At 42.4% G+C, this 27217-nt stretch overlaps 2 protein-coding genes across 2 annotated transcripts; one reads left to right on the plus strand and one right to left on the minus strand.

Moving 5' to 3' along the window:
* Nucleotides 1–893: 893 nt before the first annotated feature.
* On the minus strand, nucleotides 894–20508 carry LOC121605939 (cytosolic phospholipase A2-like). The gene is made up of 19 exons (XM_041936071.1): nucleotides 20178–20508; nucleotides 18366–18481; nucleotides 16901–16982; nucleotides 16531–16679; nucleotides 16107–16220; nucleotides 15624–15661; nucleotides 14917–15061; nucleotides 13040–13176; nucleotides 12479–12701; nucleotides 12057–12171; nucleotides 9834–9971; nucleotides 9659–9748; nucleotides 8601–8666; nucleotides 7205–7335; nucleotides 6951–7062; nucleotides 6380–6564; nucleotides 6094–6283; nucleotides 3962–4119; nucleotides 894–3202 (listed from the first exon to the last, which is right to left on the minus strand). Exons 2-19 carry the CDS (start codon nucleotides 18381–18383, stop codon nucleotides 3044–3046), a joined length of 2250 nt encoding a protein of 749 aa, XP_041792005.1. The 5' UTR covers nucleotides 18384–18481; nucleotides 20178–20508; the 3' UTR covers nucleotides 894–3043.
* Nucleotides 20509–21540: 1032 nt separating this feature from the next.
* Nucleotides 21541–26151, plus strand: ptgs2b (prostaglandin-endoperoxide synthase 2b). The gene is made up of 10 exons (XM_041934939.1): nucleotides 21541–21663; nucleotides 22090–22206; nucleotides 22299–22442; nucleotides 22578–22721; nucleotides 22985–23166; nucleotides 23259–23342; nucleotides 23441–23687; nucleotides 23947–24233; nucleotides 24316–24463; nucleotides 25066–26151. Exons 1-10 carry the CDS (start codon nucleotides 21603–21605, stop codon nucleotides 25476–25478), a joined length of 1827 nt encoding a protein of 608 aa, XP_041790873.1. The 5' UTR covers nucleotides 21541–21602; the 3' UTR covers nucleotides 25479–26151.
* The last annotated feature ends 1066 nt before the right edge of the window (nucleotides 26152–27217 follow it).

The following is a 27217-nucleotide window of genomic DNA, read 5'->3' on the forward strand; positions in this document are numbered from 1 at the left end:
ATAATAAATGCACCATTTATTCCACTCTGAATAGATGATTGATGAACTGTTTAGAATAAGATCCATCTCACTTTTCTCTCTGGATTACAGCCTCTGCATGGATCACAGCCATGATTAGCATCAGGACATTGTGTGCAGCATCGTGGGCACTGAATTAACCATATACACTTACCTGCGCATGAGATTTGATAGCGTAAATGCAGAGCTTTGAGCAACTTCTCGTATTTCTCATCCAACTCAACAAGAAGCAGCCTACCATTAACCTTGTTTGTTTTGCCATTGTATATGTTTGGATTTTGTGGATTTGGATAGCTGTTTTTCAGCCCAGTCTCAAACCAAAGTGTGCAATAGATTCGCCGACAGACCAGAGGATAATGCGTCTGTGTCACGTTTTGTCTTGGTGAGGCATGAACGTAGACTGTACAAAACATAGTCTCTGTAAAGTCACTCATAGCTTTGTGAAGAGCCGTTAAGAAGCTCAGTGACGGTGGCTCCGGCCGTCGCCATCTTTATATGTCATCTCTTTGCACTCTTTCCTACTTTGTACAGCAACTGCACATGAATGTCCCTCAGAATGAATAAAGCTCTATCTCATCTTAAAATGACAATATGACAAAGTCATTTCATTTGCATCAAAGTTAAGATAATCTCAGGCTTGAAAGACAGGATGATCCAAATCACACATCTCTGCTGTGGATAAAGCCATGAGCTGCAGTCCAACACACAGTAAAAACCAACATTTCATTTGCACAGACCGATCCTGTCATATCTAAGACAAACAGGAGGAAACAGAACACGCTGCAGCCGCGCTTTTCCCTCAGCTGCTTTGTTGGTTCAGGATAAAGGAAGGGTGTCGAATATTTTATCAGAAAACATTACACAAAAGATAAACTTCTCTCTTTTATTATCGTTCTTTTTCGTTGCACATAAACATTATGTATGACATGCTTTGCCAGTTAAAATCCAAACAGTTAATGATCACTGGAGTATTTCTGCACACAGAACTGACCGTTTAGCATCTTACACATTTGTAAACATTATCAAAGAACTTAAAAATGTAATATGACAAAAAAAATATTAGAAAATCAAGTTGCTACAGCTCATGAATGCTAACCGTTAGCTAACCGTACACTACAAAGAAAAATAAAAGTGTAACATGGCAACTCAGAGTTTGACGAGACGTCTTCATAAAATGACCAATGCTTGTTTTATTGCACAAAGCTTTGAGGATACACTTTGTCTTAAAGAAGGGAGATATGCCAAAAGGCTTTTTTGCGAATTAGCCACAACGGAAAGATCGATACCCCTCTCACATCTCTCCATTCCAGGCAGTGACTTCTTAGCTTAGCTTAGCTTAAAGACTGAAAACAAGGGGAAACAGCTAGCCTGCCTGTTCCCAAGGGAAGAAAATGAATCTACTGGCAACTTTAAAACTCAATCCACATGATATCTTTTAATACATTGCAGTTTTTGTACATTTGGACAAAGCCAAGCTAGCTGTTTTCCCTTTTGCAGTCTTCATGCTGAGCTAAGCTAACTGGCTGTAGGCTAATAGGGAGCCGAGTTGAAACAGGAACAGGAACCACTGACACATGTAACAGTCAGATATGAGTGGTATAATAAACAAAAGCAAATAAACATACTCTGCAAACATAAAGGAATGCTATGGGCACAAATGACGTGCTAAAAAATCAACAGAAAGGCATAAAGTTGCAAAGGTTTGTCGGTCATGAATCCCTGCAGCGAGACTGCAGAACACCTTTTTTTGTTGTCTCAGACTGAAGGGGGGGTGAAACATGAGCATAGAGGGGTCGGAAGTGCTCCAGTGTAAAATTCCACTGCTGTGTGTGCAGCCTTCGGGCCCCTGCGAGTATAGGTGTAGTGTGTCAGATTCCAGGCCTCCACTGCTGCAGGTGTAGGTGTAGTGTGTAAAATTCCACTGTGTGCTGCAGAGAGCCACCATTCCCAGCTGCGAGCGGGTCTCGTGATTCTCTCCACTCCACCCAGCCTTCCCTCGCTCTGACATAAGCTCCACTTCACCTGCAGCGAGTCGGGTTTGCTGGGGGAGGAAATGGCCCGAGAAAAACAAACCTGCGCCGGTATCTGAAAGGCAGGCTGAAACAACATGGTCAGGAAAATAAACACACCTTTATGCCAATGGAGAGAGGGAGAGGGAGAGAAGAAGCGGCGCCGTTTCTATGGTATCAAGTTTTGTTTTTCCAAAATGGTGGCTTTAATAAGAGACACACCCTACGGGGGAGCAGGGAGTGCTCCTTCGCTGTAGGTGGATAAGCATCATTGAGATGTTTGAGGTATCCAGGGGGGGTGCACCTGGCGTGTGTAGGAGCTGTCATCAAACAAAACCAATGGTTACAAGCCCCTCTTCCATGTTTTCAAGCAGGATTACGTGTTTAGACGGGCCATCCGGCGAAGAAAAACAAAAACACGCCGATCTGCATGCTCTGCAGTGTCACGTTCAATGGGGAAAGAGCTCAGCTGACAAACAGGTACAGTACAGGTGAGGCTTCTTACAGCACATTCACACAGCTCAGCGTCAAAAAGTCACAGGAAAGATGCAAACGCAGCTTTTGCTCCAGGCATCAAGAGGTGTCCTCATGCAGCAGCTGGAATATTCACATGATGTATGGAAGTGAAGTGAATGAGCACACAGACGTCTCCCGCTGTTTGTGACGGAGGCAGATGTTAGCTGCAACTCCAGTCACATTGCATTGTTCAGTGAGCGGTCATTCTCCACATCCTATCTTTCTCACAGGCAGCAGGGAAGCACAGACATCAGCTGTCTGCGCTCAATACACAGCATCAGTTTTCCCAGCAGACGAAAGCTCTCACCCTGTCGTAAATGACTGCAATCACAAGGCTTTTAAAAATAAACGTTATGGTTCTTTCCAAAATTTAAAGTATGATTAAAAGTATGCAGAAAAGAGATCAACGCGATAGCATTTTCCAAAAAGAAAATGCTTTATTTTAAGTCAGAATCTACAAAAATCCCTACAGTCCACTTTATCCAAAGTCTCAGATCAGGCTACTGGTCGTCGTTTCCCAGGTGACTCCAGGGTTTTACCCGAGGATCCCGTTTGAGAAACTTCTTTTTCGGGATCTCACTGAGGGAGAAGGGAAGGGAGAGGCACGAGGGATTCTCCTTCCGGGACACGATGCAGTCCTTGATGGCTTCTTTGATCACCTGCGGGGGACAAATACAGGGACTGAATCCAAAATGCCATATTATATCAGTCCATGTTGTGTCATGAATGAGGGAAAGTTGAAATCCATTCAGCTACGTTTCAAAAGTTCAGGCAGTTCTATCAAATGTCAGTTATTGTAAGAGGCGGTCTTTAGGTCCACTGGTGAGTTCACTATCATCAAACTATGTTGTAATTTTCTCCTACAGGACAAAACATTCCCAATAAATTAATAAAACATTGAGGGATGCAACATTAAGCTGGTTGTTGAGGTTTTCCATACGTTAGTCCTGCTGCTTGAGGAAAATATCTTTACTGACAGTCAAAGTCTGACCTTCCGGTGAAATCAAGCTCATGGAATCACATTTGAATCCTTACTCAGCAGGGAAATGACTCAGATACAGCGAGTGAAAGTCAGCCTGACCTCTCACAGTGACACACCTACTGTAAGCCAGATAAGACTTGCACTATCCGGCCTTTAGGATGTGAAAAGTTTGATGTTGCACAACAAACTGATATTTGTGTAATGACACTACAAAAATGTAAAACGTCCTCATTGACAAACACTGAATGAAGGCAGATTAACAGTGAATGACTGAGGGAATTTATGAAAACTAGTCAGCCTCTGTGCAAAGCCCTGAGTCACGTTTTTATTTCCTGTATGAGACTGCAACGCACACTGCAGACATCACTGCTGCTTCCGGCTGTCTGACGTCAGAAAGCTTCGTATCCGGTGGTGAAACCACAGGGGCAGCACTGACCTCCAGGTTGTTGAGTGTGTTGAACTCCATTAGGTCATGGAGTCTGGTGAAGGCCTCGTTGGAGTACTGGAAGTTAAACGTGGAGAATGGTGACTCAGGGTCGTCAAAAATGTCAAAATCAGCCAGTTCCTTCTCCTTCTCAGTCTCTCTGGGGACACCTGTAATAAGACAGTAAGTGAATTAATAAAAATTACATTTCACAAAAACTCACTGGGATGAAAGCAGAGCTGATATTGGGGATATTGGAGATTTGAAGAACAGTCTCACTTTAAGGTCTGTTATTATATTTTGATTTTATTGATTGATGAGGTTGTTTTTGTCAAGAAAGAACTGTTGAACACTCAAAATTTAAGACAACATGAATGAATGAAGTCCATTAAGTGGAAAACTCCACCTGCTGATACTTGATACTTGTGGAACGTTCAGGGGTGCGGTGGAGCTGAATGTGCAAAATAGCTTGGTCTATTCACACCTGATTCATTGTCTACTACATTGATCCTGAATTTTGTCCTGAAATGATTATACTGTGGCAGGTAAAGATGAACGACCCCGTGCAGGAAGACGTTACTGCCATGACCCGTGCTGTGCACGCCGTTTTCTTTTAAGTTTCCCCTTGTGTGTTCCTGTTTTATTTTGAAGGTTTATGTTGTTTCTTTATTTACTTTACTTCCTGTGTTTTCCCGCCCTTGTGATTGTCTGATGTGTTTCACCTGTGTGTCATTAGTGTTCCTGCCCTGTGTATATAAGTCTGTGTCTTCCCCCCAGTCTTTGTCAGGTCGTTGTCTGCGTCATCTTGCTGTCTACGTTTCCCTTATTGATTTGAGAATCCATAGCCATAGCCATAGCCATAGCACCATAGTGAGTGTTTCGTTGCGTCATCCTTGTCCATGTCCGTGCCTCTGTTCATGTCTGTGCTTTTCCCTTGGTTTGTCTGTGTTCATGTCCGTGCCTTGTTCACGGTGAGTGTTTGTTTTTTGGTTATTTCTATAGTCTAGTTTTGTTGTTTTGTTATCGCTAATTATAGCCGATTTTCAGTTCTTTGTTAGATTGTTCTTTGGTTTTGTTTTTATTTCTTAGTAGTGTTGTTTTCCTCTGAGTTTTCAGGGGTGATTTTTGTTTCTGTTGTTTCTTCCTCCTTCGGGAGTGTTTTCTGTTCTTTATTTTATACATTGATAGTAAGTCTTGTCTATAGTCCTGCCACAGTATATGTAGGTGAGTTTCTAGTCTTGTCTTTGTCTATAGTCCTGCCACGTCTTGTGTTAGTGAGTTTCTTGTGTTGTCTTAGTCTTTTCCCCCTGCTCCGTTGAGTTTGCTTGTTTTGTGTTTATTCATTGTTTCCCGGTGTTGTCTTCGTTCTCTGTGTGAACCCATTTACCCTAGTGTGTCTTTATTCATAGTTCCCTGAGTTTTGGTTTACTCTGGTTTTCTTTGTTAAATAAATTTGTTAATTTATATCTATGCCCCTTGTGTCTGCGTGTGTTACGGTCTGGAAAATACAAGCGTGTAATAGTGAGCCGGCAGGAACGGGAAGTCCATTTACGGCATCGTTTCCTTCAGATGTCTTTTGCATTGGAGTTTAAAATGCTTATGTAACGTGCATAAACAGACTGCGGAAGTATGAGGGCTGATGACCTAGTGAATGTAAAGAAGCAGCAGTGGAGATCTGGTGATAGTGTGTCTTTGTATGGCTCATGATATATGGCCTGTTTACACGCAGCGCTCTCCCACAGGAGCGAGACATTCCCTGTCGGCACCTGGCTCCTTAAGGAACCATAATTCACCGGAGCCGCTCATAAAACACTGAACACACTGTGGTTCACATCCACGCGTGTGCACACACACACTCACACTCAGTACTGTGGGTATGCTTAAAGACAGACACACCATTTCCACCACGAAACCGCACTGTGACTTTTTCACTGGGGTCACTCAAATGAGGGCCCCAGCTTCTGGCTGAACATGAAAAACCGTCTGCTGCTGACTGAATATGGCTGAATTCCAGTGTGTAATTTCGAGGAAGGGGTGTCTCATGTGCCATGACGGTAAAACAACATTATCATAATAACACAAAGACATGGCATATTTTCCTTCTCACACACGCTGTGGAAACCTCCACGTATGCACATTCTTACCAGGTGCCTTGAATTTCCTGAAGTTGATGTTAACCAGGACAAAGTGGATGACCGTCGGGCAGTTCTTTTCGCCTTTTTTCGGTTTGAAGACGTAGCACTCCTTCAGGCCCTCGCGGTCAAAGACTTTGGGGTCGATTTTGGGGAAAGGAAGCTTGTTCATTCGAGCCCACTTTTCTGCCAGCAGGAGCTCCTGTTGCATAAATGCACAAATGAGAAAAAAGGTGTGATGACTCCCTGCTCACTCAGGTCATTTTTAGAACCTAATGACTGTAAAAAAGAGTCCGACCTTGAATGGGGGGCTGGAGTCGCTGGGTCTTGCAGAAAAGTCGAAGGAGATGATGAGGTTGACACCACGCTGCGGCCGCAGGATGAGGGGGTAGGGAAGGTTGTAAGTCAGGCCGCTGTCCACTACATGGATCTTCTTGCTCTTTACATCCAGAGGCTCGTAAATACGATCGAACTCGTCTGGGTCTGAGAAAATCATACAGAACGAAATTAATAATGGACAAACATGTTTCCTTTGTCTGCAGGTAAATGTTTGATTCAACTGTGACTCACCAACTAATTTTAAATGGAAGCAGGGCTAAAGATTTTTCAAGCCACACGTCTCAGTTCCAGGGAAGCTATCTTACTCTGCCAAATATGCATGTTTTACAGCTGTGAATGACGGGTTAAAATAACTGCGTGTCGTATGAAAGGAGTCGCTTGTAGTGATCAAGGAAATCTGTATCTCTGCATTGTAAGGATGGTAAATTATATTATGTCCTGTCCTGTTTTTTTCAATTTCTTTGACTCCTGCAAAAATGTAATCTAAAAGCAGTGAATTGTGACATTAACATATCATTTATCCTTCTCACCTGTGACGGCATCCACGTCCTCCTCAGGTGTAGGGGCGTGGCACGTGACCCCACTGACTGGAGAGAACGGGATGTTGGTGTTCAGGTTCAGGCCCAACATGAAATTATGAACCTGGTGAGAAGTGTTAGGGAGAGAAAAAGAGGCAGGTTGTGAATTTGAAAGCAGGAAAAGTGGATCAAGAACGCTGCTGCGGCGTTTCGTATGAATTGTTGCATAATTTCATGGCTTCAGGTGAATGAGCATTTTCAGGTACCTTCCCGGCTCGGCCCTCTCTCGTGTTGAATAAGGCAGAGTCGCTGAAGAGCGAGGTGAACATTCGCTGAACCCAGCTAGCCTGAGCGGTGCGATGGAACTCGTCCTCTGCCTCCTGGTTCTCTGTCCCACCTGAACATCCAAATCATGACGGAGAAAATGCTGTCAAATGTTTCCTGACAAGGAATTGCAACTCAATAAACTTAGTTTGAGTGCTTAAAATACAGGATCATTAAACAAACAACATACAGGACACAAAAATCACACAACAAAAACGAAAAATTACCACTTTGTAATGTCATCTACCTCCACCTGAACTGCCTGTTTCAGACTTTCAAATGCCTTTGTTCTCCTTCCTGTTTACAAAAACACTTGAAACTCTTTCTAAGCTTGTGAAACAACAGTTTAGTTTGAGTGAAATCCGGCTGCACTGCAGGTATAATTACTGTCTCAAGTGACGGAAACATCAGGAATTTTCCTCTCTGAAATTTTTTTGTGTCAGAGTCTTTGTCTTCAGATCATGTTTAAAGTTTCAAGTTTCGAATCTTTTTCCAAGATCAGCCGGGTACTAAAAAAACCTGCAGGAGTCTCTTTTTTTGTTGACTCGAAAACACACCAAAGGCCGTTCTAGTTTGACTTTCGTCTGTTCAAAGTCAGCCTGGTTGCCCCTGAAGCATTTTCAAAAACCGTAACACAAAACAAGCCATTAAAGCTAATATACTGACTCAGAGCAGCAGTAATTGATATTTGTATTTGTATTTAGCTTGTAGGGATCAGCCTACAGAGAATTATCACCTGAATCTGCAGCTATATATATACAATTGAATTTTATTCTTTTCATTTTTAATCTAATTACTTTATCATTATATTTAATGTCATGCTCAGGTTTTTGTGTTTACTGAGATTGTTGTGTTCCAGAGCATCAAAATATTTATGCCCCTTTTCATTCCATCTTCAAGGGAAATCCATTTGAAACAAAAGTCTGTCTGTCACACATCCTGCCCAACCCCCCATCTTTCTTCCTCTCCTCCTCTTTTTTCCCTCACAACTAAAGCTCACACTTGCAAAGAAGAAGCTTGTACTCCTTAAAAGTCAGCTTCTGCCTCGTTGTTAACGGGATCATTACACCAAAGTTTTAGACGTGAAAGCTCCACGTATCAGAACTTCTGCTGAGCTGACCACAGGAACTGCTCTGTTGTTGCTGCTTCACACTTACAGGTGCGATCAGCAACATTACCGCAAAAAACAAACAAACTGTTAAGGCGTTAACCTTAGCACAAATCCAACGATGTGTCAAAGTCACATATCTCTATTGCGCCATAGCAAATTTAATTATACTGCACAATGAGGTGTCTGTGTGAAAGCTCCTACCATGAATCATGCATATCTTAGCTCACCTTTACGTGGCTCGTCGTCATTGTCAAGACTGTCTTCTCCGACGATGTGCTGCGGTTTGATCTGCTCTGTAAGGCACAAGAAAGCTCCACTCATTAGGTCACAACGTCAAAAAAAGCTCGTTAATCTCATTTACAGCACATATCAGCACTGTACCTGACAGAGTGCTTTTACTTAGCTATGTATCATTTATCAAATTCACTGTCTGCTGTTTATCTCTATCAAAATAGGTCCTTAGAGAAATGCAAAACACCTGATAAACTAATGCATTCTTAACCTGGGTGGAGACTTCTGGACAACCAATGCGTTGTCAGAGTGTGTGTGAATGTTTAAAGGTCACCACAAACAAACGCATTCAACCAAAACAAACGTACGATGAGCTGTCAGAATAATCGCAAGAAGCTGATACCTTCCCAGTGTTGTGGTAACTCACACACACACACGACATATTTCTAATCTGGTGAGATAATTTTAGGTTGGCTGTTCTAATTATATATTCTGGCATGAGACAAAGAGGCAAGTTTAAGAGAAGACAGACAACAATAGGATCTAAGACACGACTGAATGTGTAACATGGAAGTTATTTCAACAGTGCAAACCGAAGACAATGGTATTATCTGGAAACAAACACCTAAATCCACCTACACAAAGACATATTTCAAGATTCAAAACTTCAAAATGCATTGCGACATATACTGTACCCTTTTTAATTATATTTTGGAGACTTTGGATACTTTTTCTTCTTTGCAGTGGTTAATTTATTGGCATGTAAATTCAAGTAAATCAAACATGTTTTGGATTAACATAAGTATAAACACATTTATGAGCCATGAAATAGCCTTTTTATTACATGCTATAGTACAATTATTAAATTAGAGCTCAGAAAAAAGTGGATTTTATCTATCTAACTCAGTGGAGTTATAGATGTTGGTAAGCTGTGCTGTTCCAGTCAATCAAACAAATGCAAATTGAATTAAGTGTTTTGTACATAACCTGCAAAGATCTTTCCTTTTTTAAATCAGTACAGTGTTGCTCAGGACAAAACATGGAGAACGATTACCTAACTCCTCCTCCATGGTGCTGCCACCAGCTGTGTCTTTGACTCCCAGCACTCTGTTGAACAGAATGGAGAAGGCGCTGCCCCACACACCTGACACAGGGAACACACACTGTCAGCAGGCTTACTCATGCGAAATGGTCTGGTTGTTGTGCTTAGATGAAAACATCTTTCTCACCCATCAGAAAATGAAGAGGGTTTTCCTCGTACTTCTTGACAACAGTTCCCATGAAGAACTTGCTTCCAAACAGGTCGGGGGTCATGAAGGTGCCGTACTTTGCCATCCCAATTTCATACGGGCTGAACTCCACCCAGTCTGCAGGTTGAAACCTTAGCGTTAGTGTAACAGAAATGTAACACACTTTTTTTGGAGCTGGGTTTTGAGTATCAAATTAAATAACCTGGTACCGAGTGGGACTGATACTTCTCCAGTCAAACAATCCTTTTTGTACTCAGATCTAGAAAAAATGACCATTTTGAATAGTTTAATCAAAGCCAATCACTACAAGCAGTCATTGATTTAATTTGATGTGTGAATGGCCCACGACTGCAGCAGCTCTGACACAAAAAAAAAGGTGTCGAATCAGCACTCTACTGGTATCATTATCACTTTAAGGGTACTGGTATTAGCACTGATATTGTTATTTTTTAAATAATATCCAGCCCTGGTCAGCATAGACACCTGTCACTAAGTAATATGTCTCCTCTGTGTGCTCAGTGTGCATTTGTACACTAGAAATAGAGTTATTACATTGTAATACACAAATTTAAACTGTTAACACTAAAACAAAACACTAAAACACCGCATATATGTCCGCTGTCAACAGCTGGAGATGGCTATTCATCATTTTTGGGCATATTAAATGTGAATAAAGACAACTGGATTGAAATTAGAAAAGCAAGATTTGACTTTTAATTCGTGAAGTTAATTGGAATTATAGTTCAATAGCAGTCAGAGTGTATGGGGATGTGAAAAGCGCACTTAAATGGCTACTTAAGCACGACAGGATTCATACACAATGCACAGAGGGTGGGCGGAACCATGGGGGTCGCCCAGAGTTCAATTTTGTAGCAGGGCCCACAACAGGATTATTCTCTCTATACCAACAAGTCATTATGATGTATTGGCAACAGCTTTCACAGCAACAAGCTGTCACATACACACATACACAAACACTGAGGCATGCAAGCACAAATAGCCACACAAATGCACACTAACGTACATGCACACACATGCACATACAATAGAAATACTTCAACCTCTGTAACCTGTCAGACAATTACAGGCTATTAAATGTGAAGATAATTTCAGAGCTTAACTTTACCTAAGCTGTCGTTTGACAACACAGTGTGTTCCATTCAGCCGGGTCGAAAAAAAACAAAAGGTAAGAGGAGAGCCAAGAAAAAAACTGAAGAACAAGTCTATTTTAGGCACACTTTTAATGACTTTTTGAAGGTCGTGCCTGTGAATATTCTCATCCATCCAGGTCATTGTAAGCTTTAGGGCATTCAATCGTTCGCAACTGGACCTCGTCAGTTTGTCTTAGAAGATGTTTCGCCTAGTCCAATGCAATGGTGTTAGGTTGGGGGGGATCGTTTGCCTCACAATAGAGTGATACCATTCTTGTTTTTGTGGGTTGGTCTCACTCAGGGGATAAATACTTGAACCTAACACCATTGCATTGGACTAGAGCTGTCCTATCTAGTCTGGTTGCGTACGAACTGATGAAGCCTGCTCGGATGAGAGGCGAAACGTCTTCTAAGACAAACTGACGAGGTCCAGTTGCGAACGATTGAATGCCCTAAAGCTTTTTGAAGGTCAGTTTTTTTAAAGTTCAGCTGTGATGGTGAGAAGAAACAATAGAAAATATCATGTACAGTCAGTCTCCTATTTATTGTTTATAGAAGAGCTTCACAAAGGGTTTCCAAAGGAGAGCCACTTGAGTTTAACCCTAGTACTGCAGTTTTCTTGTGTATTCACAGACATGTCTAAGATCACTGGAGATCTTTGTTGTTCCTTTTCTATTCAAATGTCCATTCCCCTGAAGCATAGTGTACAGTTGTTGCCCAGGCTACATCAACAATGAGGAAGTACTGTACTACATGGGACTAACCCAGAGTCTGTCATGACCTTGTGCACACTGCTCAGTTCCTTGATGTAGAACAGTTGCTATCACAGAGCCGTCAGCCCACCCCGCAATGACATCCTCTCTGAGGTGGCAGAGCAGCATTATAAGGAAATGAGTAACGCACGGCTATTTTGCATGTGGCCAGACTCATCTGATTATTTCTAGTTATTTATCACATTATGTAAAATAGTTCTCTGAGAGACATGGGCTACACGCAACACACAATTGATCATAAATGCACCTGCAGACACTCAAAAAAGCCATATATTTACCTGCAAACATGAGCTCAGAAACATCGGGCTTGACGTGCAGACATGTGAAGAGAGGAAGAGGACTCTGGGCCTGGTTTATTTTCTCCTGGATGCTGCTCAGCTTAATGTCCATCCTCTGGGAAAAGAGAAGAGCCATTGAGTCATTTGCAGTCACACTCCTCAGGTAGTAAGAGTTTCATTTCATCGTGATTGTCGTGTTTTTTTTAAGTAAATAAAAAAAAAAAGTAGAAATAAAAAACAGCACCAAATGAAAATAAAAAGTCAAAATGAACCTTGAGTGTGATGTCAGTTCAAAAGAAAAGAGAGGAAATGAAACAAGTTAGGGAAACAGAGGATTGATGCATTGCTGAGCAATAAGGGGAGAGAGAAATAAGAAATGCCACCAAAATTAAAACAAACAGCAGCTGTCAGGCAGCTCTTACCGCAGGTATAAGTGTCTCTCCTATGAGCATACCAAAGATATCGGTAAAGGTAACAGGCTGCCCTGTGGCCTTTTTGGTCCAGAGGGCCTGGATGTAGTTGGTGATGTGTTGGGGAAGCAACAGCCTCAGAGGGTTACTGCTAACTCTGTTCATCAGCTCCTTGTTGATGTCCTTTGGACCCCTATTTGGAAAGTCTGAGTGGGAGTAGAGAGTGGACATGTACCTATGGGCATAAAGAGAGAAGTGCAATGTAAAATGTTTCATGTACGTGCATGAAAAATATCACTCTGCTCTGTACGAGGTTTTATGCAGAAGGCACTGTACTTGTAAGGAAGGTTAATCCAATAAGGCACTCCATAAACATGAAGATGGAGACTGAAATAAGCCAGTCTCGCTTGATGACAGCTTCATAAGGCAACATCAAAGAAGAGTAAGACAGAAAGAAAGAAAGAAAGAAACACACCAGTAACAACAAAGAAAAAGTTAAAGAGAGGGAAAGGTGTCTTTAGAAAAAGACAAGGTGTAACGGTGTAAAAACGGAGAGGAGAAACAAAAGCTGACCATGTGGATCCGGAGAGGCCGGCGATATATGTGGCACAATCCAGGACCCCAGACTCAAACAGGGCTTTCATCACACCTGAGAAGCCGACCATGGCACGGAAACCACCTCCTGAGCCCGCTATGGCAATCACTGGCACCTGTACCACACACACACACACACACACACACACACACACCAGAGGAGAGAGTCATCATTTGAAGAAGAAGACAGAGACGTGTTTAATCTCATAAATACATACTACACAGCTAAGGCATGAGTCTCACATTCATTCCATCTCATTCTTTCGGGTTGAGTAACTTCCCTCCTGTGCCTCTATACAGTGAGGGTGCCATGCCAGTTGCGTCACGCCTTTGAAACACTTTTTAACTTGTGCCGTCGGATTTTCGGCTATTTCATAATTCGCATTGTGCAACAGCGCTTCCTTTCTGCAGACCGTGTTTACCTAATGTTCACATCTGAAAACTCTGACCCACAAAGGTCATTCCAGCCAGGGAGTTGAGGGATATTGCAGTATCAGTGGTAGGCAGCTGTTTATCTCAATCCTCTGGAGCTTCCTGCACATGTCGAAGACATGAGCAGGCCTGGCTGAAGACCACAGCCAGCCCCAAAGGCGTCTGGCCAAAACCACACCAGAAAATGAAACTTAGCCTAGCTCAGAGCAGAGAAGCAGAAGTTGGTCCCAGTATGAGAAATGTTAAAGCGTTATTATAAGGTGAGAGCACAGTGTGTGAAAAACTGCGGCGCAGTTATCACATGCAAATGCCACATATCTTAAGACTGAATCTGTGCTAGAATGAGAGATGCCACAGTAAGTGCACATGTCACACCCATCTTTCCTATATGCATGCACAGTGTTAAGAGGCTGCAGCGGCTATAGCTCAGTCAGTTAACTCATGTGTAATGGATTATTACGTGAGGGTAAAATATGTTCAGTGTAGGTATTTGGCATCTAGGCTCTGACCGCAAGAAAACACTTAGCTAGGCAGAGCAGGGAGTGGGGGAGCGATGCTATTAACTTCCCCAACTTGAGGAATGTAGACAGGTGGATGCTGGGGTGGTGGCGGGGCTTTCAAAATGCTGTATGAATAGCATTAGTGGCAGCAAATTACTGCAGGCTGGCAGTAAGGCTTAGGTTCACCGCCATTGTGAAAAAACTTGTGCCAGATGTGTTGCAATGACAGAAAGAGAGAAAGTGACTGTGGACTGGAACAGACAATTCAATGAATTATTGTGCCTCTGTTATTACAGGAATAGGTTGATATTTTGGAAAATACTTTTATTTGCTCACTTATGCTAAATATGAGCTATATCCAGGAAACAGCTAGCATGGCTAGCATAAAGACTGGAATCAGGGGGGAAACAGCTAGCATGGCTCTGGCTAACATTAAAAATCTGGTTGATATGTTGTTTCTGACGTACCATTTAATTAGTGAGTTTTAGATGTGCTGGTAGGCAGGTTTTGTTACCTTTGCACAGAACGAGGCTAGCTATTTACCAGTTTCCAGTCTTTGTGCTTAGCTGCTAACTTAGCTTCAGATTTAAGTCTATTCAGACTTTCTTTTTGTACAGGATTAAACAATAAAGACATAATATGCTTACTCGTGAGCTTTAGATGTGTTAGGCAGTTCTTATTACCTCCTGACAGAGCAAGGCTAGCTGTTTTGCACTGTTTCCTGTCTTTGTGCTAACTGTAACGCTAAGCTAACAGCTGCTGGCTTCATCGCTGACTGGTATCGAGCTTCTCGTCCAACTCTTAGCAAGAAGAGAAGCACGTCATAGATTTACACAAGGACTGAGAAGACAGTTTCTGTTTCAAATGCAAACAGTTGCCACGTTTAAACCACGTCAAAACTTGACTTTATCGTTGTGCTCCCACCTCCTCTGGAGAGCTGGGCAGGAAGCGAGGCTTCTCCATGTCCAGCAGCTTCTTGATGCCCAGCATCACTCTTTCTCTGCGGGTCTGTCTGAACTGCTTCTCTTTGTCACACAGGGCCAGGCTGAACCGCAGGTCCAGGTTGGTACTGCAGAAACAAATGACAGGAACGACTTTGAGTAAAACGTGATGGTGGGAAGACAAAAAAATAAATCAAGTTTTTATGTCTTTCTGCTGAGAGGCCGATAGAGGATATGAGCACTCTGTGTATGTATCACTGCTGATTAATATTTTTAGGTCAGATTAGATCTGCCTCGGGGTGGTCTGATGTTAAACACACCTCCTCAGACAAACAGCCGTGGCCTCTCACCCTTTACTACTCACCTTCTCATAATTACTAACCCTCTAACTATGTGCGGCATGGACAAACCCTCTCACTAACCCCTACACAGTGATGCCATGGGAATTATGATGCATTATAACCCTATATTAGCTTCCAAAAGCATCCTGTAGTTGAGTCAGAAACTTGTTCTTTAGTTCTAATTTTAGCTTCTGCACTGCTGGAGGTGAATTCCTATGTATTCTTGAATTCCTGTGTATTCCTGAAGCTGTGACACACAGGACTTCATTCACACGTAAACTGGTTATGCTAAAACTTTAAACTAAACTGAAATTACTGAGACAGTTTTTGGCTTGATAGGAATACATACCAGATCTCCAGGGACATCTCTAAGTATACTTTGGTTGCCTGTCAAAACAATAAAACATGTGGTTATTGCCAGTAAAGGAACAGCTGATTGTGGTTGGTAACTCTGTCAACAGGCAAACACAAAGTAACACAAACAAGCCTATGAGATGAACATAAGAAGGAAAGAGACAGGAATACTTCATTGAAAACTTTTCCTAAACGTTTTACTTGATACTTTTTGAGAATTTCATCATTTCTCAAAGTCTAGAGTGATTCTGTTGGCACACTTTAGTCAACATGCACGTGCAGAATATCGTATGCAGCATTAAATGGAAACTGTAAGGTGTAACGTTCATGTTTCCTTGTAACTGATCCTCACATATTTCTTGGGGAATCATGAGACCTTAACTAGAATTTAAAGGGAATTTTCCACACTGCTTGTCAGCACAACATGCGTTGATAGTGATGAAACAGCTGAAGAGTCTGCTGGGGTTGAATGTCTTACTTTGCCAATGAGGAAAGACTCCATCTTTGTCTGTCCTACGCTGAGCATGGCGATGTCATAAGATGCAGTCCCGAGTGTCTCATCCATCACGTAATTGGCGTCCATTAATGTTAGCTGAGTGGAAAAATAGAGCAGTTAAATGACGAAATGCATTTCAAGAGCTACAAATTATAGTTGTTCTGGTAAGTTCACCTGAATCTAGTGATCAAAGTTTCAAAAAGCCCTAACTTATTTACTTTTAGATGACCCTAAACTAATGTACTGTGACTCATTCGGATCCTAGTTTCAATGATGATGCCATTTTTCACATATCAGGCTAAAAAAAAGGCAAACTGTGTTTATTTGGGTTTACACTCCAGTCCTTCCCTGCTTGTCATCCTGCACTGGTGGGACTGTGCTCTAGACAGTCAAATGCAGGTCTAACCTCCAGGACGTTCTGCTGGTTGGGGTCTAATATGAAGGTAAAGGTCTCGTTCCATTTTGGGTTGATGTCGTTGTCTATGTGCTTGGTCCTCTTTCTGCTCTCTGGGGCGGTCGGGATGAATAGCTCCACATATGGATCCGGGGTGTCCACTGTGTACACACATTCAACAGTGTTACTGAATAGCAGCATCCAGAATTCAAAGTATCAACTTGCTCAGCATAAGTACATTTGGGTTTTGGATTTTTTTTGCATTTTCTCTGCAAAAATTCTAGTAACACAAACATATATGAAGCTCAAGCACACATGCAAGATGTTAATTAGATATGTTAGAATCACATGAATGGGGCAAATAAGACATAATAAGACTCACACAGGTCACCCAGCGCTCCCTTGGTGACGCTCTCGGCTCGAACGACCGTCACTGTGAATTTGTGAGAAAACTGCTGTTCCACCTGCAATAAAACATTCATTCGGTTCAGTCTTCATCGTCTTGTGTGGGGAAATCACTCCAACCGCAGTGATAAAAGAGATTATGAATACAAATCACACAGCGACGTAGGAGCATGACCCATGCTGCATAAGAAATACGGTTATGATGAACAAATCTGATGTTATTAGGTTCACTGCAGGTTCACGTGTCTATCAGTGAGAACATCTGTGGTTTTTGGCAGGTAGACACTGACTATCAAATCCACTGTGAAACTCTCTAGTACAGGGATCACTTCCCAGCTGTGTTCACACTGATCAATGACTACTTTCTTCTTGCATTTCGACTGAAAAATGCTTATTTTTAAAACATGCGGAAGCACAGCTTGGAATAGTGTGTGTATGGATCAGCTACCAATAAAAGAAAATACTAGTACCAGTTCCTACTGGCACTTAAACAAAGGTACAATGGAAGAAGTGGACTATGGAGAAAAAGGGGGTTACAGTTCAACTTAATTGCAGAAGTTTCTGTCAGACGGACACCAGATTTCCTTCTGGGAAAACCTTACCTGCTTACTACCATGAGAAAATGGCAAAGCATATGTTTGATTGTATCTCATTCATTGCTATAAGGAAACCAAACCTACAGCTACATTTCTGTACTGCAGCATTAGTGAGCCTTCCTGTTATCATTTTGGGAACATAATCCACACAGCTGTACCTTCATTTAAGTACCAGTAGGAACCTCAGTAAGTATGCTACCTGATTCAGGCAGGCTGTGTTATAAAGTGTTACCAAAGATCACTTCTGTGTCTGCTTATGTCTCCACTCTCCAATGTTGAAAAATATGTGACACATAAATTAAAATACAGGCATCTTTGGAGGTAATTAATTTCTACACAATGTTGCCTTTGTCCTTCATAGATATCCATCGCTGGACCCACATGTTAGATTAAGAGCAGAAGCTGTTTTGCATTTTTGCTGTGTTGCTTTTTTGCGTCGGCCAAAACTATCAGTGCTTCCTCAGAAAATTTGACATCTGTTAATATTCACTGCAGTTTTAAGGTGGGACCATTCATGAGGGCCTCGAGTATCTTTAAAAGACTGCAAGTTTGTGATGTCACACCCTAAATTATGCAGGCGAGATCATTTAAACTAACCATTTTAAGTCTTTAAAACATAAAGTGTTCAGAGATGTAAACTGTGAATGCAGCTATCAAAAAGATCATCAGAAAGGTTTTGCTTTGGAGCAATAATAGAGAAATTCATTCTACTGAACTTTTGAAAAACCAGTAATCTAAGGCCTGCTATGGAAGGAACTTGCTCGATGAGTTAATCCGCTGGAATCTCTTTGTGTCTGTTTCAACTTGGCTCAGTTTCACTGTACATACAGGAACCCTATTACTCACGATTATATTGGAAGCCATTGTGTGTTGTCAGGTGAGTAATTATTGAAAAAGCCTTCGTCAGGATGTGACCTTTAAGTCAGGAGAACATCTCAGTCAAGAACTGGAGCATTTGGAGCCTGGAAGATGAAACAAACATGAAAAAAAAAGTTTAATAACAGTGCAAATGCAGGAGCATGACTTTAACAGACAACATTTACATGAAAAAATATATATATATATTAAACGTGTGATGCTCTGACATTGAAATGACTTATGTGCCAGTTTTCCCAGTGGTTACATCTAGCAAGGTAACTGTCGGTCAATACCACAGCAGCCTCAACAACCAGACATCAAGACCGCAGCCAAGGCTGCTTGACATACATCAGTGAGGCCTTTTCTGCATCCTCACAGGGACAAGAGGAAGTGTGCTGAGCCACTAACTCATGATAGGAGGACTGGGCCAATAGCGAACGTTTACGTGCGCGAGTGCAAGTGCACAACATGCATATGTAGAGACAACGAGAGAGACAGATGCCAGTAAAAAGAGATGTATGTATCGTCGGTGGCAAATATGACTGAACAAAGATGCTGTATGTGTAACTTACTGTCCAGTGTGACGTATTGATGGGAGTGCATTTGCAGAAGAGGTGGTATTTTTAGCGAGAGTAAAGCTTCTCTATGATGGCTGAACACACATATGTTGATAGCAAATTTGCATGCAGAAAGAGTGAGAGAGAGCGAGAGAGAGAGTGTGTGTGTGTGTGTGTGTTTGTGTGTTAGTGGTAGCATATCAAGGTCAGCGAGTCTTTTCTCAGCTGTTCACCAAAGCGTATCAACACTGAGGGGACTGAGAGCACGTAGAGAGTCTGTGTGTTCACAGCACTGGTCACGTAGGTTGCATCAGTGGTCCAACTCTTTGAAAGTGCCAGTTCACCCTGTCCTCGTTCTGCCGCGTACAAAGACTGCATGCAGGCTGCTGAGTCCTGTGTGTGTGTGCCAGCGTGGCCCAGAGACTGCACAGCAGCTACATTTTCATATGAGGACGCAAAGTGTGAGAGAGACACACAGCAACTGGCCGTGATGCAAAAGAGCTGCAGTAATTATAGCTTGGAAGGGCATGCGGTGAGTTTCTGAGTGTGCACTGCCTGACACACGAAAGATAGAGGTTAGAGATAAGAAAAAATTAAAAAATCACAAGGACACTTCTATGGATCACTGTGGTTTTCGCAAAACAAATAGTAGAGGCAAAGGTCATTACAGTGCAGTTATTATCTGGATTACATGTCTTCATTCAACGCTTGTTATTAGGCCACTACAAACAGGTTTTGCCTGATTCTTATTCGCTGGGCAGAATAAGGTCAGCTGTGACACGACCTGATGGTGTGAGTTTACATCATGCAATGACAGGCTATAATATTGCCTCAGATAATGTAAGGCAATAGAGATGACTGCGTCAGATATTAGTTTGCAATGATGCTAACATAAAACATGATAGGCCCATGTAGCATTTCAAGTCACGGAATAAAATGAGACTAATGAATATGAAGACTTCATTCTAAAATCAATTACTTGCTCTGATCGCTCTGATCTTTCAGATTTAGCGTTTAATGCAGGCTACGGCCGATTGGATTAAGAATATTATTGTACTGTATGTGTTGGCAATAGCGCGTTTTCAGCTTCCTTGTCTTGTAAATTGCGTAAAGTCAACACTTCACGAACGCTGCTTGAACTACTGGTACTGACCTTCCTCTTCAAGTTCCTGTCCAATCCTATTCGAAGAAAAAAAAAAAACATAACCCTGCATCTTTAAAACAAAGGAAAATGGTAACATACCTCGGTCGGGAAAGGGCCATCAACTCACAAATCCTGCGAAAAGTATCATGCTGATCGAGAATATCGTTCCACAGCGAAATAGGAGGTGCTTCTCGGCAGATGTACGATACGCACACCCGGCAGTCAGGAGGAGCGCAGCCCGCGGTGCCACCGAGTCAAAAGAAAAGTCAAACAAACACGAACTGCGCGGAGAGGCCAAGAACAACTTCCATCTTAAATTGTTAGTTTAAAACGCATGACAAGCGGGAAAGAGTTGGGGAGAACTCCGAGAAAGGGTCAGAGTTCAATTCAGCGGGGAAAGCGGCAGCAGCCGACCACCCGCTCCACCTCTCCAAATACGCACCAGTGCGCAAACGCTTCCGCATGAGGGCGATAAAAACTGACGATGTCGACTCAACTTTTTGTGAATTAAAAGATGCCAGGGCTGACTCCTACGTTTAAAGTACATCAGCCAATTCTCCCTTTGGATCTGCTGGTAATTTCCAGCACATATTCAAATCCAAACATTGATTATGAGACGTTCGGGCTTTGTTCTGAAGAAGTTGGTTTAAGTAATAATTCATTGTAGAATAGAACAAAGTAATTAATAAATAGAAATAGCTATAAATTTAAAAAGAGAGAAAGCTCTGACTGCGCTTCACGTGGACAGTGATCCGTGGCTCTGTGGGTTTCACTCAACATGTCAAGTAGATATAATCATACTACTGGATGATTATCAATAGCAGGTCATCTCTCATGAATCAAATTGTACAAGTACATTACATGCTTTTATTTCTTTATGCTCGTTGATAAGCTATAGGCCACAAATCTCCTTTTAAAAATTAAATTGTTCTATTATTTTGAATTATAATAGTCCTCCTGTGAGCATACAGTCCTTACAATAAAGCTTTCATATGTTTAATATCGTACTTCAGAGACATTGATTGAAATGTGAAAAGGTCATAAAACGCATGTATGTAAAGCCCCATGCTTCCCAACTTGCCGTATTTGTGTGGGAGGAAATACAGCTTCACATGTGACAGCTGGGATTTTTCAGACGTTTTGACAGAAATCAGTTCCAATACTTGCCACTGAAAGAACACTTCTTAAAAAAAAAAAAAGAACAACCAGAAGTTAAAAATAGGAGGAAAAGGAAGAGGAGATCAGGAAAGCGCTCGAACTGCCAGGAAGACCTGGCCTGAAAAAACAAAAACAAAAAAAAAAAAGAAATCATCTCATAATAGTCAACCATCATGCAAAATGCAGTTATGATTGTGCAAGAAGAGACATTCCTCAATGCTCACTCCTCTTCCTCGGTGTGACGTCACGCTCCGCAGGCTTATAAAGGCGCTCCGGTGAGCAGGTCGGACATTCAGTGTCAGCCTCACAGAGACAAATCAGCAGAGAGGAGAGGAGCAAACGAGCAGCCGACAAACTCAGTGGACTATGAACAAACTCAAACTTGCAGTTTTCCTCCTGGCACTGGGTTTTCTTGTCTGCGAAGCTGGTGAGTAGAGAAAACATCCATCCATTATCTATACACCGCTTAATCCTCTGCAGGGTCACGGGGGGCTGGAGCCTATCCCAGCTGTCTCAGGCGAAGGCAGGGGACACCCTGGACAGGTCGCCAGGAGTAGAGAAAACAGAAAAAGATATTTAACTGCTCCGCCAGAAGCCATAAGTGCGATTTCAGGTGTCTCCAGTGTTGTACTTGTTCTGAGATATTATAGAAGACATTCTAATTAAAAAAACACTCCCAATATATTGATATGGAGAGTTTAACATTGCCACTGAGCTCATTAGCTTAGAGATTTATCATATTCCAGTGTGACGAATACTGTAGTGTCAAAATTTTGAGGCTTCTCTAACACATTTGTGTTGGTATCTGTGGTGACGTGAATTCTTAATGACCACCCAACCTTACCTGTTACAGGTAACCCATGTTGCTCAGAACCATGCCAGAACAAGGGCGTTTGCACGGCGCTTGGAGCAGATAATTACGAGTGTGACTGCACACGCACAGGATATCACGGGCAAAACTGCACAACACGTAAGTATGAAGGGCACACATGAGGTGAATCTAAAATTACAACCTATTTGTTGCCATGACTCCTTCAATAATTTCCTTTTTGGCCCTTACAGCTGAGTTCCTCACCTGGCTCAAACTGTCCCTGAAGCCATCGCCCAACACTGTCCACCACCTTCTCACCCACTTCAAGGGCTTCTGGAACATCATCAACAACATCTCATTCCTCAGGGATGTCATCATGAGCTATGTGCTGACATGTAAGTGCGTCTACCTGAAGGCAAAATGAGAAGATGGATTGGGAACTGCTTCATCACACATCAAATGATTTGTACAGCAGGTTGTAGAGAAGAAATTGGAGCGCTGAGACTAATCACAAAATCTTTTCTCTCTAGCACGATCCCACATGATTGACAGCCCTCCGACTTTCAATGGGGATTACGGTTACAAAAACTGGGAAGCCTATTCCAACCTGTCCTACTATACGCGCACCCTCCCCCCTGTGCCGGAGGATTGCCCAACACCTATGGGAGTAGTAGGTGAGTACACTCTCGCTGCCTTCGGAGAACCAGTTTTCTCAGATTCTTGAATACTGAGCAAGAGTGTCTTGGCCTCATTACATCACTCAAAGTGAGCACACTGAAATTGTCTCTTCTGCTGGATTGCGTGACACAGGAAATTTAAAATGACAGTACACCTCAGTTATAGCTTTTCCTGCATGTAAATGTAGGTTTATCCACCTTTCTTGGTTCTGGATTATAGATTTGTGTGCTCACTGCAACCTCCTTAATTGTGTCCGCAGGTAAAAAGGAGCTACCTGATGCCAAGATACTGGCTGAGAAGCTTCTGATGAGAAGGCAGTTTATCCCGGACCCACAGGGCACCAACCTGATGTTTGCATTCTTCGCTCAGCATTTCACCCACCAGTTCTTCAAGTCTGATATGAAGAAGGGACCTGCTTTTACCGTAGCGACAGGTCATGGGGTAAGCGAAAGAGAGACAAAGAGAGCACGTTTGTGAATGGATCATTTGTCAATAATACAACTTGCATTAATGGTGTTGTTTTTTGCTTTCAGGTGGACCTCAGCCACATTTACGGAGACAACCTGTCCAGGCAGCACAAGCTCAGACTCTTCAAGGATGGCAAGCTTAAGTATCAGGTATGAGAAGAGACGGCTTTCCAGCAGTTTAAGCAGCCGACTGCTTCAGACCACACAAGTGTTCAAACAGTTGCTTCATCTCTTTTGTAACGCTGCAGATCATGAATGGAGAGGTGTACCCCCCAACTGTGAAGGAAGTGGGCGCCGACATGCACTACCCTCCTCACGTTCCCGAATCTCACCGCTTCGCCGTGGGCCACGAGGCGTTCGGCCTGGTCCCCGGGCTGATGATGTACGCCACCATCTGGCTACGGGAACACAACCGAGTGTGCGACGTATTGAAGGAGGTCCACCCTGACTGGGACGACGAAAGGCTCTTCCAGACCACACGGCTCATTCTGATTGGTGAGTTTATGAGATGCTGACAACTGTGCCAAACCTTTTTTCTGTAAATCACATCAGATAATAATAACAAGGGCATGTGAGGCACTTTGTCCTAATATAGTCACTGTGGGAGTCATGAAAGAGGAAGTTGTACTTTTCATTTCAGTAATCACCTCCTAGCAATCACGTAACCACATCTGAATAAATTAACCGGAAGCGGAACACATTTTTAATTATAATATCTGCATTCTGTTAACATATTGCATCATTTGTCCCGTAGGAGAGACCATTAAGATTGTGATCGAGGACTACGTGCAGCACCTGAGCGGCTACAACTTCAAGCTCAAGTTTGACCCAGAGCTGCTGTTCAACCAGCGCTTCCAGTACCAGAACCGCATTGCATCCGAGTTCAACACCCTGTACCACTGGCACCCACTGATGCCTGACACTTTCCACATCGAGGAGAAAGATTACAGCTACAAACAGTTTGTCTTCAACAACACTGTGGTGACCGAGCACGGCATCAGCAACCTTGTGGAGTCGTTTTCCAAGCAGATTGCTGGACGGGTAAGAACTGTTTGAGCTGTAGTGGCAGCATTTCCATTTCGATTGCAGCGGAGCTGTTTTTAACCGAGTTTATTTCTTTTAGGTTGCTGGTGGCCGGAATGTCCCAGGACCTATCATGTATGTGGCCATCAAGTCCATTGAAAACAGCAGACAAATGCGCTACCAGTCCCTGAACGCCTACAGGAAGAGATTTGGCATGAGGCCCTACAGCTCTTTTGAAGACATGACAGGTGAGACAAAGTCACTTAGGAAGCGTGCTGGTGGAAAGGTTGACATCAGACGACTCAGGAAGAGCTTCTTATCAACATGAAGTAAAAGGAAATGTTGCCTCAGGTTGCAGGAATGTAATACAAGCTTGTGAATTGCGTCCAGCTGCTACACATTAAAGCTTATGTCATAGTTTACCTACTATTAAAGAAATGGTCTGGACCCAGCTTTAGTCCCCCGCAGCTTTGGAGGTTAGGAATTTATTTGCGTGACTCCAAGAACCAGATGTTCATTTCATCTTGAGATACAGTAAGCAGACTGTCATCACAAGAGAGCAAGATGTAAACAGACTGGAGAGGCCTCCTGCTTGAGAGGAGATTTAAAATTCACAAGAAAAGAAAATGTGATGCACAAGGACAGAAAAATATCAGCAAGAGACAAGAAGAGATGAGAAGGTGGATGTAAAGGCAAGGAGAGAGGTCCTTTTTATCTATTTGCTGGATTTGAATCAGTCAAAACACAGAGCTCATATTTAGACTAGCAGCAAGCTTTGCAGCTGCTCAGCAAGTGAGAGAAGCCAGACTGAGGCGCTGACTCAAACTATTCCCTCCCTTGTGTTACTCAGGAGAGAAAGAAATGGCCGCAGTGCTGGAGGAGATGTACGGACACATCGACGCTGTGGAGCTCTACCCGGGTCTGTTGGTGGAGAAACCCAGGCCCAACGCCATCTTCGGGGAGACCATGGTGGAGATGGGGGCCCCTTACTCCCTCAAGGGCTTAATGGGAAACCCCATCTGCTCCCCGGAGTACTGGAAGCCCAGCACATTCGGAGGCAGCGTGGGCTTCGACATCATCAACACCGCCTCCCTGCAGAAGCTCGTCTGCAACAACGTGCAGGCCCCCTGTCCAGTGGCGTCCTTTCATGTGCCCGACGTTAAAGAGACGGGGTCCATGGTCATCAACTCAAGCTCATCCCACTCGCGCGCCAGTGACATCAACCCCACAGTCATTTTGAAAGAAAGGACTACTGAGCTCTAATTTGTATGAATTTGTCTAAGTTTATTCGTTTTTTTTAAATATATGTATTTATTTATTTATTTATTTTTATTTATGTTCCTATATTTATAACAGAACCTGAGAAAGTGCGAGACAGATTTTTTTTTACACGTGATTTTGTACACTTTAATTTGGTTATCAAGAACAAAAGTCTGGTCTGTGGATGTGTTTATTTATTGAAAGATTGTATTGTATTATAAGTTATTGTTAAAGTAATGACCTCAGTCACCACAACTTGATACTTGAAGATTAGTTTACAGCTTCAACTACATGGTAGCATACATTATATTTCTAATGTACAGTTACCTTAACTCAATTGTATGGCAGTTTAACAGTAATAGGAAATATTTGTGATGTTCACAGTGAACTTTTTGGCTGATCTTGACTCTTTTGATCTCATTTAATATCGCAGTAAACTACATTCCTCTTTCATTATTGTTTTACTGATGTTTTATTTCTCCAGTCTTTGTATTGGCGTGGTTAATTTGAAATGACATTAGTAACTCTGAGTCTGCACTGTTGAAGAATTGTATTTTCATTCGCTAGAAATTTTATAATTCAATCATATGGGCTTAAAATAGCCATTTGTTCTCAATGCCTATTGACTTGCAATGTTGACACTAATAAATGCTACCAGGAAATGGAGCTTATTTCTTAGAAATCAGCTGACGTTGTTCTCATTTTCACTTTGTGGCTGTGATTTTGCTCTGATATAAACCCTCTGAATGACACTGCAGGAGCAAAAAGGCTTTTCCTTCCTAAGAAGCAAAGTAGTAAAAGTGCTGGGTCTAAAGCACATAGCAGATTCTATCAATGGTTGGATTAATATCATTTTGAAAAAGAGTTTAATCAGTTTTCTGTAAACGTCATAAGTTTCCTAGACTGGAGGTATGGCAACTGCAAGAAACAAATCCAAAATGAATTTTCCAAACCTATGAAGGCAGACTATTACAGTGCAGTCTGCTGACAGTCAGTCACTATAGCTGATTTTATTTTGTATCTTTTTTATTGCCAATTTGTCCATTACCCAGTGTGGGGTTAAATAAAGTCTCATCTTAGGTTCAGGCTGCACCCCACCCCTCATCCGATGTCAGCTGGATGGAGAATTAATATAATGCACTCTCAAGAGTGAACCTTCATGCTCAAACTCAAACGCTGTAGTTACGCACACTTACGCTTTGTACAAACATGTTCTTATCTACAGGCACTAAAGTGCAAGTGAACAGCAGACGATGAACAACGAACACTTATCTTTGCAACAAGATTAATGTCATTGATATGAAACAACCAAATGAGCTTCATCTTCAGCGCAACTCATCTAGTCGCGTTTGAGGAGTCCTTTTATTCTTAACCTGCATGTATTACCACCCTCGACACTCACACACACTTAGACCCGTTTGTGTAGCGGAAGAGCTTTCACTTTTCAGCACATCAGATAAAGCGTGTAGACACTTGTCAGGCATGAGCAGGTCTGCATATGTGAGGCAACAAGGCATGATCACCTGGGTCACAAGTTTGCTGTGGTGAGATAAGTAATCAGGAATTTCTCACTGAAACCTTCCCTTTCCCTTTGAGGGTACATCTGTTAATTAAATGGTGATTATCAGTTCATATTCCTCAGGCAAAGGGTGAGTGTCCTTGAACACTACCACAGTATATTCCCAGCAACAGTTTCTGTGTACCACTTCTGTTTTGATATAAGTTTTTGCTGATTTTGGGTA

Source organism: Chelmon rostratus, chromosome 4, assembly GCF_017976325.1.
Source record: "Chelmon rostratus isolate fCheRos1 chromosome 4, fCheRos1.pri, whole genome shotgun sequence".
NCBI classification, from domain to species: domain Eukaryota; kingdom Metazoa; phylum Chordata; class Actinopteri; order Chaetodontiformes; family Chaetodontidae; genus Chelmon; species Chelmon rostratus.

Bases quoted from the DNA above. Each gene is read 5' to 3' on its own strand.
- LOC121605939 (XM_041936071.1), bottom strand. The intron at 15,062-15,623 runs GTATGTATTCCT...TTGTTTCTGCAG, and splicing joins GAGATGTCCCTGGAGATCTG to TACCAACCTGGACCTGCGGT. The intron at 12,172-12,478 runs GTAAGAGCTGCC...CTCTTTTCCCAG, and splicing joins GAGAGACACTTATACCTGCG to AGGATGGACATTAAGCTGAG.
- ptgs2b (XM_041934939.1), top strand. From the start codon at position 21,603: ATGAACAAACTCAAACTTGCAGTTTTCCTCCTGGCACTGGGTTTTCTT. The intron at 23,167-23,258 runs GTAAGCGAAAGA...TTTTGCTTTCAG, and splicing joins CCGTAGCGACAGGTCATGGG to GTGGACCTCAGCCACATTTA. The intron at 23,688-23,946 runs GTGAGTTTATGA...TTTGTCCCGTAG, and splicing joins CACACGGCTCATTCTGATTG to GAGAGACCATTAAGATTGTG.